The sequence below is a fragment of the Pieris brassicae genome, chromosome 1, assembly GCF_905147105.1.
Source record: "Pieris brassicae chromosome 1, ilPieBrab1.1, whole genome shotgun sequence".
Classification (NCBI taxonomy): domain Eukaryota; kingdom Metazoa; phylum Arthropoda; class Insecta; order Lepidoptera; family Pieridae; genus Pieris; species Pieris brassicae.
This window is the reverse complement of record NC_059665.1, coordinates 10,431,027-10,447,295: the sequence shown is the minus strand read 5'-3', so window position 1 is coordinate 10,447,295 and position 16,269 is coordinate 10,431,027. Positions and strand designations below refer to the sequence as shown.

Here is a 16,269-nt window from a genome sequence, read left to right as displayed (position 1 = left end):
CCAAAAACTGACAGTCATGAGACATGAGTCATAACACTCCCTTTGTACGGGAATGACATTAGCTCACGCTTTGTCACGTGACCATTTTCTACGATCGCCATAATCGTGCTAATTATGTATACAACTTGAAAATCAGAAGAACAATCTGTGCTTGGTTGGCAAATCAAGAAAATATAAATTGAGACAAGTGACAATAAACTTCTTAATTACAATACAAATTCTAGATGTATAGTATAAATATTTAGTTTATTCGCACTGTTATTTTTAGTGATTTATGTTTTTTCATAAGTTATTTCATATTGCGCTGTTTTTTCATATTTCTTAATATTTTCTTAATCATTCGGTATTATCGTCAATAAGCAAGATAACATTTTCCTGTAGTGAAGCTTCTATACCCTTTGGGCTCTCTGACACAATTACTTTTAACTCGGGTGGCTTAAAGGTCTAGTTACCAGGCCATAAAATTATTTAAAAAAAATTGTTTTTACTCGGGTGAATCATAGTCGACTGTTCACATTTAATAAAAATTACGAAAACACAAGTTTTATCTTATCGATTTTTCGTACTATTTATAGTAATACCTTTTGTTATGGAAAGAATGGACTATGTAATGTTATTTTTTAAGCTATTCTTTTTTTTGTAATGTTTAATGAAACTAAAAAAAATATAATTCTTTTTATTTCAGGATAATTATGTTATACTCGGACATCAACCCTGTCAAACACGTGAAGCAAAGTTTTTATGTATTGATGCTATTTATGAAAAACTTCACCGCCCAAATTATTATGATTTAGGAGGAACATATATGGAAGAAATTGGTGAGTACTGGTTTGTTACAAGAACGGACCAGATTGGTGAAGTATTTTTAATTCACATTTTTATCACTAACAAGCTGGAAGGTATTGTCAGCTTAAGTTTAAGTAGTGGTAATACAGTTATATTTGATAAAGACAAAAATATAGCATTTCTGAGCCCCGATTTAAACAAGTGTGATTTTGGAAAGCTAGAAGAATCAACTTTCAAGTATGTGACTACATACAGTTTTGATATTATTGAAGTAGATATGCTTAAAGGTAAACAATTATTTATACCCATATCATTTGTTGATAAAGATGAAAATGCTAGTCCTCTGGAGGCAGTTCTAGATTTTAGCCCACTCTTGGAAGAACCAATTGGAGCTGACTTTACAATAGAATCAGAAGATGGAGAAAAGTTTCTTGTACATAAAGTCTTGCTTATGGCTCATAGTGAAGTTTTTAGGGCGATGCTAAAAGAAGACACTGCTGAGAGTAAAAACAACTGTGTGAAATTAATAGATGTTAACAAAGAGGAGCTGCAACATCTTCTATATTTTATTTATTCTGGAACTCTAAAAGAGGTGGAAAATATAAATTTTTTTAATATGCTTATTCTTGCAGACAGGTTTAATCTCTCTGGTTTAAGAGAATTATCTGAACATGCCTTAATTCAACAAATTTCCATAGAGAATGCATTGGAAATGCTAGCAGTTGCTGATTCATATAATTCTCATTCATTAAAAACAGCATCTTTAATATTTATAAAAAAAAATAAATCAGCCCTTGAAAATACAATTTTTGATGAAATTAATAATGCGGAATTGATAAGAGAATTGTGTAAATTCTTAGTTTCCTAATGCACATGTTTTGATTCATCCTATCAACCCTATCTTATTTTCAAAAAAAATTCAAGACATATAAGAATATTATTATTGTGTTTTTGTATCTTGTATTTGTATGTTATCTTTTTAAAACAGTAATTAATAGTTTGACTAACAAAACCTATATTATAATATTTAATAAAAGTTAACTTTTAACATTATGTTTCATATTAGTGGAACGTCAAGGAAGGTTATGGGCGAATATCAAATTTGCCGCAGCGTGAAAACAATAAGTGTAAAATAATACTTTTCACTTGCGATTTTGTTTGTGAAATTCTCAAAAAAATTATTGCATATTCAATTTTATTGTACTTGTCGGATCTCGAATCCAATATCGCTGGACGACTTTCATCCTCATCGATAAATTCTTAAACCTGATTTTCGTTCAAGTTCATGATATAAGCCTATTGTACAAAAAAACACGTGCGCGCAGGATTTGTAGATCGATGAAATTATGCGTGGCCGCAGTGCGGCACGTTGCGGGAAATTTGAAGGCGCCTTAAAACGTTGGGAATTATATATATATAAATTAAATGATTTATCCTTCTTCTTTTATTATACATATATATATATATATATACGTATAATAAAAGAAGAAGGATAAATCATTTAATTTTCGAAAATTCATAACATTTCATATGTGTCACTTGGTTGTTAAATATTTTAGATTGGTTCTGAAGTTTTCATAACTGTATTACGTTTACGTAGTCGGTCCCAAAGTTCTTTCATAAATGGAAATAACAAAATTTAGTTAATACAGGCCCTTAAGCGCCTTTTAGAGAATGTTTTTTTAAAGATGACTTCAGACTTTCCAAATTTTTATGGGGTTTGTCACAGACCTTCCTCACTAAGACCTGCCAAATTTAACAGTCCAAAAGATTAGGGTCCGGAGGAAGATCAATCCTCATGTCTAGTTAAGTCGATGTTTTGACGCTCAAACTAGGCTTGAGAGGCCTTGGCTTTGTGTGCAGGCGCAATGTCCTGCTGGAGCACGAAGTGATGTCCCATAAATACGGCAGATCTTTGACAAGCCGATCCAAAACCGTCTCTTGGTACACTGTTGCACTGCCTCCTTTTCGCAAAATGAACCTCATTTGGCCCGTAATAGGACACTGCCAACCAGACCATTATTCATGATGGATGATGTACATGTTGCACCATCGGAACTTTATTTCCATCTTCTTCAGAACTCCTAGCGTGTACTCTATCATTCTGTTTATTGTACTTCTCTTCAATATCAAAATTCTTTTCGTCCGTAAAGAGGACATCACCGTGTCGGTTTTTCACGTATGCGTAATGCGGTACGCGCTCTTAAGCCTTATTGCTTTTAGATGAGCATTAAGTAAGTGCCCACTCTTTTTTTTTTTGTATGCTCGTAGACCAAGATTTTCATTTAAAACCTTTTATACTGTTTTCCTACTGACTCCCATCTGCAAAGCCATCAACTTTTGTTTTTGGACAGGATTTCTTGCTATCCGCGCCTTGATAGGTTTGCTATATAGATAGAAAGGTTGGTTACTGCTTGTGTTCTTGCGAAGCGTGGCTGGCCAGTTCTTTTCTTGTCGGCGATTACTACGGCGAGTGGCCACAGCGGTGCAACGCAGTAACAGCTATTCGGTTTTCTTTCAATGTCCACTCCATCGTGAAAAATCACGGAAAGTGATTGTTTTTTGTTTTAAAACAATAGTCAAACATTCAAAAATAGAATGCAATAATTTTTACCATATAATAATATAAAACCATGTTCGAAATTTTAAAATAATGTGCCAGTGACAGAACTTTGGGACCAACTACATAATAATGTAATTAAAAATTTTGTACTAAGGTTTGACTACATTTTACAGAAATATATGTAGGTGAAACGAAATTCAACGGGTCATCTAGTAGTTTAACAAAACTGTAATTACCATTGTAATGAATGATAATAAATTATACCATATATAATGAGCCAGTATTATTTGACGCCAACTGCATTGTAAAGAAAGTCTACTTATTATGTATACCTAATTCTTATGTAATGTCCACGTTATTTTGTTGTTGGGAAATCAATGTACTCGCGCCGGGGCAACTTCTTAAAGAGATGCGGGGAGTGTGGTGGTCCGTCTTCAAAACTTTTTCTTAGGGCAAGCCTGCGGAGCACGGCGTCGCTGCGCCGGTCGTCGTTTCTTTTCTGGCTTAAGGTCTGAATCGTTTTCACGCTGACACTTCGCATTCTCTTTCTGAACCATGACAGCCTCACAAAGAGCCTTGAAGGCATTTAGGGCCCGTCATTGTCAGTTTCTACCATTCTTTGAATAAGTAGTGGAAGCGACAGATAGCTAACTATACCATCCGCAAGGACTAAACAAAAGCCGGACACTCCTCAATTGTGTGTCTCACCGTTTCTTCTGTACAGTTACAATCGTGACAAACGGGTGTCGACTCACTTCCAACGATTCGATGCAGGAAATTTCCAATGCTTCGATGCCCAAAGTGGACCTGAACGAGCTGATACCGAAGCGATCCCCATTGCCGCTCCACCCAGTGTTTTAAAAAGGGACGAATAAGATTGATAAAAAAATTTTGCTTCGATAATCCTGTCAACACTACGCTACCGCCAGAAACGGTTTCTTCACACAAGTCCCTTAACTTAGCTAAGGCGTCAATTGTAGAGCGAGCACCGGAACACCAATTTGAGTATCTGATAGATTCGAACCAATTATCACAAGATGCTTCTCGTTGCGCAGTTATTATATGCTCAAATAGTTTACCCACCTCAGAAATCAAAACAGCGATAGGCCTATTGATCCGATCGATCATGACATGTCGGGAAAGTTCGAGATGCTATATATATAGGTGAATCTAACGATTTCCCGAACTTCCTAAGTAGAACCAATTAACCAACTTCCCTGCTATTAGAGAATATGCCGTACCTCAAAATATCAGAAAGCAGATCTCGAAATCTGTTAAGTAAACCTTTATTAAGAGCTCGCTTCCATACCGTTCCACATCTGGACCAGGTGCGGTTTTTGGTTCTGACTTTTAAAAACACCAGCCCCTCATTCACTCTTACTCAAAATAATTACATTATACGCTATTAGAAATCAAAATCTGCCAACGGGAATTATTGATAACTTGGTGTGCGTCACGGTTGCATAGTCTGCTTTAATTTACGCACTTAAATGCCCGCGTGGCGCTTGATCTTTTTTTAGTTTATGTTAAGGGGTATTCTGTACCAAGTAATTGTTGTTGTTAATATCTTCGCCAATATTTATTTAATTAATAATAAATTTACTATAAAAATAGTATCTGACTCTTGATTGACCTAAAGAGATTGACATGATTGTAGTCGCCTTATTTTAGGACTTTTATAGAAAAACTACTCCGTCATACGTGATGTTTACGAACATTCACCGTTAACGCAGCGCACGCAATTTAGATGCCGTGATCTTATTTGGTGTTGCTTAATGTTGTTTAATATAATTTTTTTTATTTGAACCAGAATGCACTCGGTTAGCCCGTGCTAAATAATAACAAACTCTTCCGCTTGATAGTGTTTGTATAAATAAGAACCGTTACTTCACTCCTGTTTAGTTGGTCAGAATCTGTGAGAACAGAGTATCAGAATTGTGTCAATCTTCTTAATAAAAACGTTAGTCGTGAGTAGTGACAGCTGTCGTATTATCCTGAAAAATTAAAATGCCATAATTTATTTGATGGCGAATTGTTTTTAGAAAATTTTCTTTTTTGTTAAGCTAGCGTAGGTCTAAAATCAATTTAGATTTCCAAATGCTATGACAAAAACTGAGGCGCTAAGCCTCATTTTAGAATGGTTTTAAACGCAGCTGCTCAAGTCTTAAGGTTAGTCTCAACACAATAATGAATATTTCTTATGTTCTATATATTTGTTATATATTTACGCAATAAATCTTAATTGCAGAGATGCAGATGAGTTAAAACAGAAAGTTTTAAAATGTAACAGTGGCACCTCTCTGTTGCAAGACAGAAGTCTTTGGGCTACACAACAACAGTTGCAGAAAGTATGTATTGGAAATTATTATTTTCATATCTTATTATCTAAGCGCATTAGAGTATGATATTGTACACTAGTATATTAATAAAAAAATACAAAATAGTGAAGAAACAATTATGCTATTCAAAACCTGACTTTTATTTTTGGAAATTATTTTATTGGGTGCATATTTATTTCAGGCTTATCAGAAAGTATTGACATTAGATTTGGACTATGCCTTAGAAAAGAAAGTAGAACAAGATCTCTGGAATGTGGGGTTCAAGCAGCAGATTGAGGCCTTACAGGCCATATCTAAGGACAGAAAGGTGCAGTTGTAATATGTATTTAATTCAGTAATTAATGAAGTGAAGCTTTTAATGTAATAAGGGACTTTTCAAAAGACCAACTAACAAATTGTTACTCCTTACTATTGTCTAACTTTTTTAATGTTATTAATTTCATTGCCTTTTTTTTAATACAGTGTTTATACAAACTTACAGAATGCTCAAAGGAGTGAAGGTCAAGCAATGTTGTCATGGGTATTGCAGGCTGCAGCAGGGTTCTACTTATGTCTCCTGCACCAAATTTGTACAACATACAAATTAGATTTGCCATTTAGGTGTGTAGATTAACATATTTTATAAATTATTGAAAAAGATCCCAATAAACTGTATACACAGATTTATTACTGGATAATAGAGTAAAACAGTATACTTCTACTACTTGGAGTTCAAATATTAAAAAGTGAAACTGATATTAGTAAGTTTTTTTAAATTAAAATTATCACAATAATTTTCTTATTTAGACGCCGTGCATCCCTTGTTGGTGCAATTGAGGGTTGGGAAGTTAGTGGTGGAATGGCTATCAGTAAATCCGGAGTAGCTGGAGCAAGATATGCCTGTCAACATTGCCTCGTACACCTTGGTGATTTAGCCCGATATAGACAACAGCTCCGAGTTGCCCACACCTTTTATAGGCATGCTTTGGCTGTGTCTCCCCATTCTGGACAGCCTTATAACCAAGTACCTACATGTTTTCAATATTGAATTATGTTAACCAATAAAATAAAATATATTTTGATGTTTCTAAATTTTTAGAAATGCAGGTAATATACATATATTAAGATATTTGTTATATTCAAATATGGGGTGACCTCAATAAATCAGTGTGTGTCTGGTTATTTTTTTATAGAAAAACTATAGCTTGTGCCATCTCGGAAGATCAATTGTTTTGCAGAGAACCTAACTCAGGATTTTCCAGATTATTTTACTTACCAACCAAGATAAGCATATGTATATATTTTTGTAGCTAGCACTAGTGGCTTGGCGTCGAGGTCGTCGCCTAGCAGCAGTGTATTGGCATGTTCGCTCGTTGCTGGTACGAGCGCCTTTTCCACCCGCCCCTGCTAATCTCGCACGCACTTTGGCTGTTGCTGCCAGGTTTGAAAATTTAATAGCTTTATTGAGATCAATTTATTTATCAACTGTAAATCGTTTTAGTAATTTACTTTTTTTGAATATGATAGTATACACATGTATGTGTACAAATGCATTTACGGATTGGATTATTTCTATTCATAATAAGTAAATATCTGTCATTGATTCATCAAGGTTTATGTTTCTCAAAAATTCACCTTGAGCACCATTAAGTGTTAAAAAAACCAAGGTAGCAAAAATAGAAAATTCTGCAATGCCTTGGAGAAGGCTTTTAATCAGTCCTTTATTCCTTACTGTACCTTGTGCCAAATGAGTTAAAGAACAAAATGAGGCTATATTATTATTACTTTCAGGTGATCATAATTAATTTTTGCATGCCTCAAATGCATACAATTTTATGTCAATTTAAATATTATTTTAATTTGTTGATTATCAACTTAAGCTTATTCCTAATACTAGGTTGCAACACCTGAAATGGATTATAATTTTGTGTCAATTATAATTATTTCAAACAATAGTATCATTTTAATTGGTTTGTTTTCAACTTATTCCTAAACTAACTTACAATCGTACTCAGAGACTTTAATTAATGTATAGATAAATCTTTAAAAAAAAATAATGCATTTCAGTCGCGACGGCAAAGAATTACCAATTCTCCCAGTTCTCAGCGGAGTGGCGGAAACTAAGTCGGTCGCAGTGACCAAACAAAGGCTGGACTCTCACTCCTATGTTACTGAATTATTGCGAGCCCTACACTTCCTACATAATGTTGAGCAGTAAGTATAATATTTTTTTAAAAACGGTTTTAAAATATGCGGTAAATTATGTTGAGTGCAGCGCCATCTACAGCCGAAACACAATTTTAAAACAAAATTTAAATCTGATAGACGTCCTTAAAATACGGCCCTTTATATCTTGATTGTAAACATTATCAAGTAATACAACATACAATTCTTAAGAATTCTTGAGAAGAAGTAACATATGTTTATATCAGCCTTACGTACATTTAAATCTTTAACATTGGTATACAAAAAAAAACTTGGCGATTAAGAAGAGTTGCGGAAAGTTTATACCCAGTTCGTCTCTTCCGTTCTACGCCCTTGATTTGAGAACTGGCAGTAAATGTAAAATTCGAAGCATTTAATGTATATTTCTTTTTTATTGACGTTCATAAGTGTACATTTTGTTACCTATATGAATAAATGATTTTTGCCTTTGATGTTTAAATTAGTATAACTAAAAAAAAAATGAATGCTTCATCCTTGAATCTACAAAATTGTAAAAGTTCCCAATTCGAGTCGTCAGCAATTCTCTTCTCTTCTTAACACAAGTTTTTTTATTTCCAGTTTGGACAGTGCATCTGAACTAATCAACACGTTAAACTATTCGTTATCTCCGCTCATAGCGACGGACAGCTTCGATTCACTCACACTTATCAAGGTATGTTATTTGTATATTGAAAAATATAATTATTCTACCAAATCACATACGTTTATACTGTTTAGATGCGTCTTAGCGGATGCTTATAAATGTCAAAAACGTTTACAAAATTCGTGAAAGAGCAAGTCTACCAGAAGGCTCGTTCGCTTCCGCAAAAGCTTCCCGTACATCTCCATATTAGGAGTAGAATCGATTAATCGATAAGGGTAAAATTTCTACGCTATATAGACTATTATCTTAATTCAATGGAGCTATATCCATAATCCTGCAGTATTGACCTAGAGGTTTCAGCTTTAGGCTTTCATCACCGAAGTCGTATGGTCAATCCCCGACTGTCCACCAATGTGCTTTCTTTATATGTACGCATTTAACATTCGCTCGAACGGTGAACGGAGACCCAAATGAGGCGTTTCCCAATCTCTGTTTTTGTAAGGCCCTACTATAGCCTTTCTAATTCTAATGCCCAAATATGTAACATACATATTTTTTAATATTAAAATAATAATTGTTCACTTAAATGATAGGTATATTTTCAAAACATGTAAAGCGTCGAGTCCATTTACGAATTCCCTCCCTTAACAATCAAGTTGTGGGGCGTGGGCCATCACATTGGGAAATGCTGCTCTAAGACCTTTGCCTTTGGAAAGTTGCTGGCCTAGCTTGTTCTCTTTCGTAATTCCTATTGTGGCCATATAATGGTTTCAGATGGCTTGTGTCATCATATGGATAGTGCACTCGACAACCGAGGACCTAACGTTGGATAGCGAAGCGCTGACCGAGTCCGAAGGGAAGGCAGCTCAACTGACCGCTTCCCTTGCCGCCGCGACACTTCTCGCGTTGCTGCTACCGGCCTATGCCGCGGATGAACTCCTGACGAGAACCTTGCCCACGTGTATGTATTTAAATTAAAATATTTGTAACATAAATATAAACTTTAAGATTATTATAAAATTATAATTATTTTACATAATGTTCCGACGTTTCGCGTGCTTTACAGCGTGCGTGGTCACGGTGACACGGTCACCGTGTAAAATAATTATTATAAGTTTATAATAATACAAATAGCTTTAATCCGGTAAAAAAATTGTTTTCTTTCAATGTGTCAAAGCTATGTTAACCAATAATACAATTACCCACAATACAACAATAACAAGACAATACTATACCCATAAGTACTAGAAATTACATTACATTGATGCCTTTTATTTATTACAATTGACATAATTAAATGAAAAGGCATCTGGCGGGCGTATCGCTTTCGAGGGAGATCTTCCAGGCAAACACTGGCAAAGTCCCTTCAAATGACATTTTTATTTGTATTGTTTCAGTAAAAATATTCCTGCAATGGATGGTTTGCCAAACGAAAGTAATCAGGACATCAGCATGGAAAACGCGGCCCCAAATTTGGGCTGCGCTGGCGCATGTATTCAATAAATTAGGAGACACTGCCTCGCTGAATGATGATAAATGTAATTTTATAAGCACTTTAAATTGTATTATATGAATTATTGTATGTATTACTATTTTAAATATTTATAGTTGACTCGGTTCCACTACCAGAGGACGAAGAGCTGAACGGTTTCCTGCCGCTAGAGGACGCTCTGAAAGGGCTCACCTTCGAAAACCACACCTATCAAGATTTACCGGAATCCGATGGAGATGTCGCGTAATTAATTTTTATACATAATTATCTAAATAATTATTAACATACAGTTATTTGGTAGGAATCATTTAACGGGTTTTATATTTTGTATTTATTTCGTAACACAGCTCACATTAATTATATTCAACAAAAAATAATAATACTAAGGTTATGAGCCAAAGATGAAATACATAGTATTAGGTACTTACATATCACATTGACGTTTTGTATGGGAGGTAAATCGAATATATTAATTAATCACAAAGTATGTACCATTGCTATCCTATGCATTTTTGCCATCTTATGGGTAGTTCATTTACTTAGTACCTTTACTTAAAAAACATTTGGACGGGAATCAATAAAATAAAGGCGGTTTTGACTGAAGAGATATTTGAGGTCAAAGAAGCCAGTAGACCTAAATATATAAAATAAGGTTCAAACGTTTACGAAAAGAAGAAATCATTTTATGATTTTTCTTCCTTTAGTTGACAGGCACTTAGGTTTAAAAGGTCCTGGGTTCATCTGTGAAAATCATATATTTTATGTATTTATTCACATTGCCTCAAATCATTTGCGAGAATGTTGGTATGCTGTCAAAAATAATAAGGCGCTGAAAGTTTTTTGAAATACAAAAATTAATTTATTTTAAGATTTTAAATACGAATGAAATATATGAAAAATATATAGGCCAGATGTGAGCAGTCTCAGTCTAGTCGGGGAACCGGAATTGGAGCATCGCGTGCGTGCGCGCAGACTCATGTTACTCGGGAAGAAACTTACAGAACTGTTTCCCGAATATTTAACATATAGGTAAGAAAGTTTTTTATTTGTACCAAGCCGGCACTAAAATATTTATATAAGTTATTATTGAACATTGACAAGGCGATATTTTTTTATTACAGCGAAGACGACGATAAAATAACGTTTACAGCAAGCGCAGTCGGCGGTGATCAATTGTCTGAGGCATTGGAAACGTTGTCTTTACACACGGAATCGAATCCGGAACCGATAGAGGAAATAATTGAACCACCTCCACCTATCATTATATCGGAGGCTGATTTTAGAGAAAAAGGTAATGCATTATAATCAAGGTAGGCAATCAAAAATAATGAGTAATAAACGTTTATCTTCTGTTCTGCTTTCGTTATCCTTGTGTTGTGAACTTTAAAAAGTTTTTTTGGACTGGAAATGATAGTTTTCATTTTTTTCAGTGCGAGAAAAACGCGTGGGCATACTAAAGCCCCAAGGTTCGTTGGAGCGAGCTCGTGAAGAACGCGCTCTCGCTACAACCAGCGAAGAGATAACGGTTTGTTTCTTTTCTTAAGTTTCTATATTTCATTACATATATATTTACGTATAAAGTAGAAAACACGTTCTGGAATTTGTTTTATAATGCAAGGGTATAGATGTAATGTGACTGAGAGGTCAAAAGGTAAGTAAGACAGGGCAGAAAGGGATAGTCATAGACAACGATATTTCCCATCTTTCCTCACAAAAGCGTAACATAAAACGCCAACGTCTCTTGTGAAAACTGTCAATGGGCCTATCCTTTACATTTATACCACATGGCATATGTTTTTTGTTGTAAAAACTAAGATACTTTATTGTAATCAAACGGTATAACAGGTTTAATTCAAATTTTGCAAATCATAGACGCAATATGCAAGCAGACTATATCTATAATAAATTAAATAGGCTGCTAAATATCTACCCGCTAACAGTCTACAATCTAAAAATATGACTAAAGGACTGGCGCTTTATTCAATCACTCACTGACTCACTCATGCACCCTGAGTGCATGCATGTTGATAACAGTTGAAAAATCAAAAACAAAAATAAATGAAATAAACGATCTAATTAAATTATATATAAATATATTTTAAAAGATTTATTATTAAGTTTGTTATGGAAGAGCTGGGAACCGTGACACAGGTATTTTTTACTTAAAAGGGTTCCCAAATCTTTATATCATATTTATTTTATTTTTGGAGTGAAACTTATTTATTCATCTACATCTATGCATGTCGTTTAACAATTATAGTAATCATTTTAAGGTAAAATGAAATAATAATTTGTATTCATGTCTATGATAATGAAAGCATTTGTTAAACTTTATCTAATTTAACTTTATTTAACCAATTTCTGTAAAGTTGCACATAGTTGATCATTTTTCGAAAAATAAGGTCATAAAGAAGTTTCACTTCTTACGTGTGTGTACACACATTTTATTTTTGTTTAAGATCGTTGAGACCTAAAAACACCATGCTACAGATTGTATATTAACAAAACTACTTATTCATAAAGAAACTAAGTTTAATTGCACACATTTAACTAAAGCAAACATTTGCACGTTTAATAAGGATGTTTGGTTTATGTATACAAGAAATACAAGAATTGTCTACATCATAAAAATACTGCAAAATTGTAATGTTTGCTCTAAACCTTATGTACTGATTTTTAAATAGAATATCAATATATGTAAAGATAATATGTTTTAAAAGGATACAGAAAGCAGTGAAGCTGGCGTGAAAACTGAAGATAAAAAGGAATCTCGGAAACCGCGAGTCAATATTGCGATGGCTGCCATTATGCGGAAACAGGAAGAAACCAACAAACAGGTCAGGTTTATTTATTTTTGTGCATTATCACTAGAATAGCATAAAATAAAACTCTATTTATAATTATTTGGAACTCTAGAAAAAACTTTGTAAGTCCGATATGTTTCTCTCCATTCTCATGGTTTAATTATTAACTTAACAAACTATAACAATTAAGGACTAATAACTGCTATCACTCTTTAGGTGAAATTTGTAACACCACCTCCCACACCGGATTCGACTGATCTCGTTGAAACTAAAGATGATAAACCTATAACTATTCAACCCAAAGCCATCAAATCTTTGGCGAAATTGCCGATCGGCAGGAAGACTGGTGGAATACTTTCTCTTAAGGACAAGTCTGCCGGTTACCCGCATTTGGTCAACGCTGAGCCGGAACCGAAGAAAGTCGAGGAAAAGAAGGAGCCTCCTCCGAATCAAAATTTACCACAAAGACAGGAATCCCCGTGGCAGCAAAACTATGAAGCGCAAAGATTGAATTACCAAAAAAGTTTCGGCCCACAAAACGCCGGCACCAGCTATAGCCCGAATTATGCCAACCAAGGGATACGTCTCCCAGTCGTCAACCCGAAGGAAATCGACGTCCGAACGGCCGCTTTACAAAAGCAAAACTCCCGTCAAGAAATGTTTCAAGAGGGGAAATTTCAAAATTACCAAATTTCTGGGGACAAAAAGAATTTCCTGAACGACCTTCCGCCGCGATTCGCCAATCAATACAGATATTGGCAATCGGCACAAGACAGTCAGACCAATGAAAACAAGTTCAGAGACGAAAACTTCAAAGCAAACACCTTCCAGCAGAATTGGCCGTCCGAACAATCATATCAGCCGGTGTCGTGGTGGAAGCCGGAGCCCGTTAACTCAAATTATACGCCGCCGATAATGCCCAATTTCTACCCCCAAGTGCCCAACATGAACCCATACCAGAATGTACCCTTTAACCAAATGCCGGGTCAAAATATGCAGAATATGGGTCATAATATTCCAAACATGAGTCATAATATCCAAAATCTCGGTCAAAATATACAATTGGGGGCAAACGTACAAAACATTCCGAAAAATGACAACTTAGTGCCAAACTACATGCAGTCTAGTATTGGGCAAATGCCTACGCTGCAGAATTTGGTGACATCACCTAACTTCAATACCTCAGTGGGAGCTCTAGGTTACAACACACCTAGCTATGATGCAGCGATGTACCCTCAGTTTGGCAAATTCTACCAACCTTTACAAATGTTGGACAAGCCCAATTTCCCAAACAAAGATGTTCTCAACTTCGGCTCCAACCTGGACATGCAACAGAGGTTAAACTTTAACGAGACATTTAAGGATGGGAATATGAAACCTTTGGATTCTATCGGGGTACGTATTTATAAGCGCACATTAATATGTAATAATTATTTAGTTACAAAAATATTAATAATATTTAAAATTGATATTTTATTTGATAGTCTGTAGTAATTTCATAGTCTTTATTATTTATAGTGTCAGTGTCACCCGCCATTGTCATTATCATTTAATAACATCAAATTAGTTCAAAACCGTTGATACGAATTTATTTAATTTGTCAATGTTGCTAGATCTATATTCAATAGTTGATAATAATAATGACTCCATAGTCATTATTATTATTATTAAAAGTAATTTATCATAATTTTAAATATTAGAATCTTTAATATAATAAATAATTTAGATAATCTTTGGCGCTCAGTTCGAGTGAGCGGTTGAACCAAGCAGAAGCCTTTAAAAGTAGACTTTAATGTCGAATTTAAATGGCTGATGCTAACACTAATCTGACGTCATTATCTTCAACAATTTATCGGCAAAGAAACCCCGAATTGAAATTTATCAGGGATCAAATATTTATGGAATTTTCAGGGTCAGTCTACGAGTAGTGTTGGTGAGCCAAGCGATACAAACACATACTCCCTGTTTAGTGGCTCTGAAGCACCTAGACACGCCTTACCTCAACAGGTGAGGAAATCCCAGAACATTTTTGTCTATACCTAATAAAATAAGCTCTAAGAACTTTATATTCTTTTGGTAGATTATAAAGTCAAATCTAGTCTATACTTAGTTTATTACAGGGCTTTTAGGATCAATTTCATTCCTATCGTGCACAATCTGCTTTTAACAATATCTGTATCCTAACACTTAGCAAGTGCCTCTATAATACGATACTTAGACTAACATTTCAATAATAATATAGTTGCGGGTGAGGCGAGCACCATGTAATAAAAGTTTCTTGGCTAGGCACTAGGAACGAAAAAGAAACATCTTAAGGCCTTAAACACTTATATTAAAGTTAAAACACAGAAGAAACAAAGTTAAAAGCGAAATGATATGAAAGGAAATAAGAAAAGAAAAAAATCAATGAATTAGGATGCAAGGGGTAAATCGTATTTGCGCGCATAGCTTTCACGTTTGTTAATTTCGGACTGCTCCTGTGGGAACCGACTGCAGGCTTTCACACATGACCGAATCACAGACGCGGTGGAAAAGAGGAGTGGTATCATTGTTCGTCACAATAATATACTTTAAAACTGTAGTTAATCAATAAGAGCAACTACTTCTACAGATAAAAACACAAAGGGCGAGACATACAAAAATTACACTATATCCTACCCTTCTTATATTGATTGACGTTTTTTTCAGTCGCTATGGTCTGGCCCCGGATCACCCCTCGAACGTTTACTTGAGCAGCAAAAGCAGAACAAGCATCCGCCAGCACCGCGATGATTCTAAATAAAAAAAGCTAAAAGTACATATTAACACGTGACTGAGCATTCAAGTTATAAATTTTAAAATATGAATCTAATTCAAACGTGCTTTCTCTTTCTAACAATACCTGAATGAAAAGGTTAACATGACTTTATGCTCATTCTACTGTCTGTGGTTTGAGTTTGCTCAATTTTGAACTTGTTTTTTAGATTTTTTGTTATGCTCTAAATATTCAATACAGATTGTATCGTATCGATTGTTAATCGTTTGAGACATTTAAACATTAATTGATAATCTTTTGTGAAACTAGATTTCTTTAAGTGTAAATTTGTTGTAAAAATGTGATTTAACTGGTAAAATGTCGAGTGAATTATTGGTACACCGAGAATTTTCGATTTTGTACAAGTTACCATGTTCCGATATTTCCCGTGCAATTGTTAACTTCGTTTTAAGAAAAATGCAAGTGTAAAGCCCATATTTTGTAATATAAAATATCCGTTTTATCGTTTTGTTTTATTTTCATGAATAGCCAACATTCAATAACAAATTAATACATTATTAGCTTTTCTGTTATTTCATTTTGATAAAATAGATATCGCTATCATCTGCATATATATGTTTAACGTTTTCAACGGTGCTTTATTTAAATCAAAATGCAAGCGACTTGATTGAATATCGATTTTAATTAACTGTCTAGAGATTGAATTAACTCTCTGATTTAACAACTTTACTGCGACAGATCT

The 16,269-nt window shown here is 34.5% G+C and overlaps 2 protein-coding genes across 3 annotated transcripts; both read left to right on the top strand.

Annotated features, from left to right (window-relative positions):
* Nucleotides 1-259: 259 nt before the first annotated feature.
* On the top strand, nt 260-3,622 carry LOC123711162 (BTB/POZ and MATH domain-containing protein 2-like). Its single transcript, XM_045663609.1, has 2 exons — nt 260-607; nt 686-3,622. Exons 1-2 carry the CDS (start codon nt 590-592, stop codon nt 1,652-1,654), a joined length of 987 nt encoding a protein of 328 aa, XP_045519565.1. The 5' UTR covers nt 260-589; the 3' UTR covers nt 1,655-3,622.
* Nucleotides 3,623-5,324: 1,702 nt separating this feature from the next.
* On the top strand, nt 5,325-16,029 carry LOC123708082 (protein SMG7-like). 2 transcript variants are annotated; one of them, XM_045658579.1, is made up of 18 exons: nt 5,326-5,518; nt 5,598-5,697; nt 5,870-5,995; nt 6,170-6,288; nt 6,475-6,691; nt 6,978-7,108; nt 7,735-7,881; nt 8,452-8,545; nt 9,251-9,437; nt 9,874-10,014; nt 10,085-10,211; nt 10,875-10,997; nt 11,090-11,259; nt 11,399-11,493; nt 12,689-12,805; nt 12,989-14,167; nt 14,684-14,779; nt 15,461-16,029. In XM_045658579.1, the coding sequence occupies exons 1-18, from the start codon at nt 5,487-5,489 to the stop codon at nt 15,542-15,544; spliced, it is 3,285 nt and encodes a 1,094-aa protein (XP_045514535.1). In that variant the 5' UTR covers nt 5,326-5,486; the 3' UTR covers nt 15,545-16,029. The 2 variants fall into 2 exon arrangements, with proteins under 2 accessions (XP_045514544.1, XP_045514535.1); XM_045658588.1 differs by lacking the exon at nt 9,874-10,014 and having other exon boundaries at nt 5,325-5,518.
* The last annotated feature ends 240 nt before the right edge of the window (nt 16,030-16,269 follow it).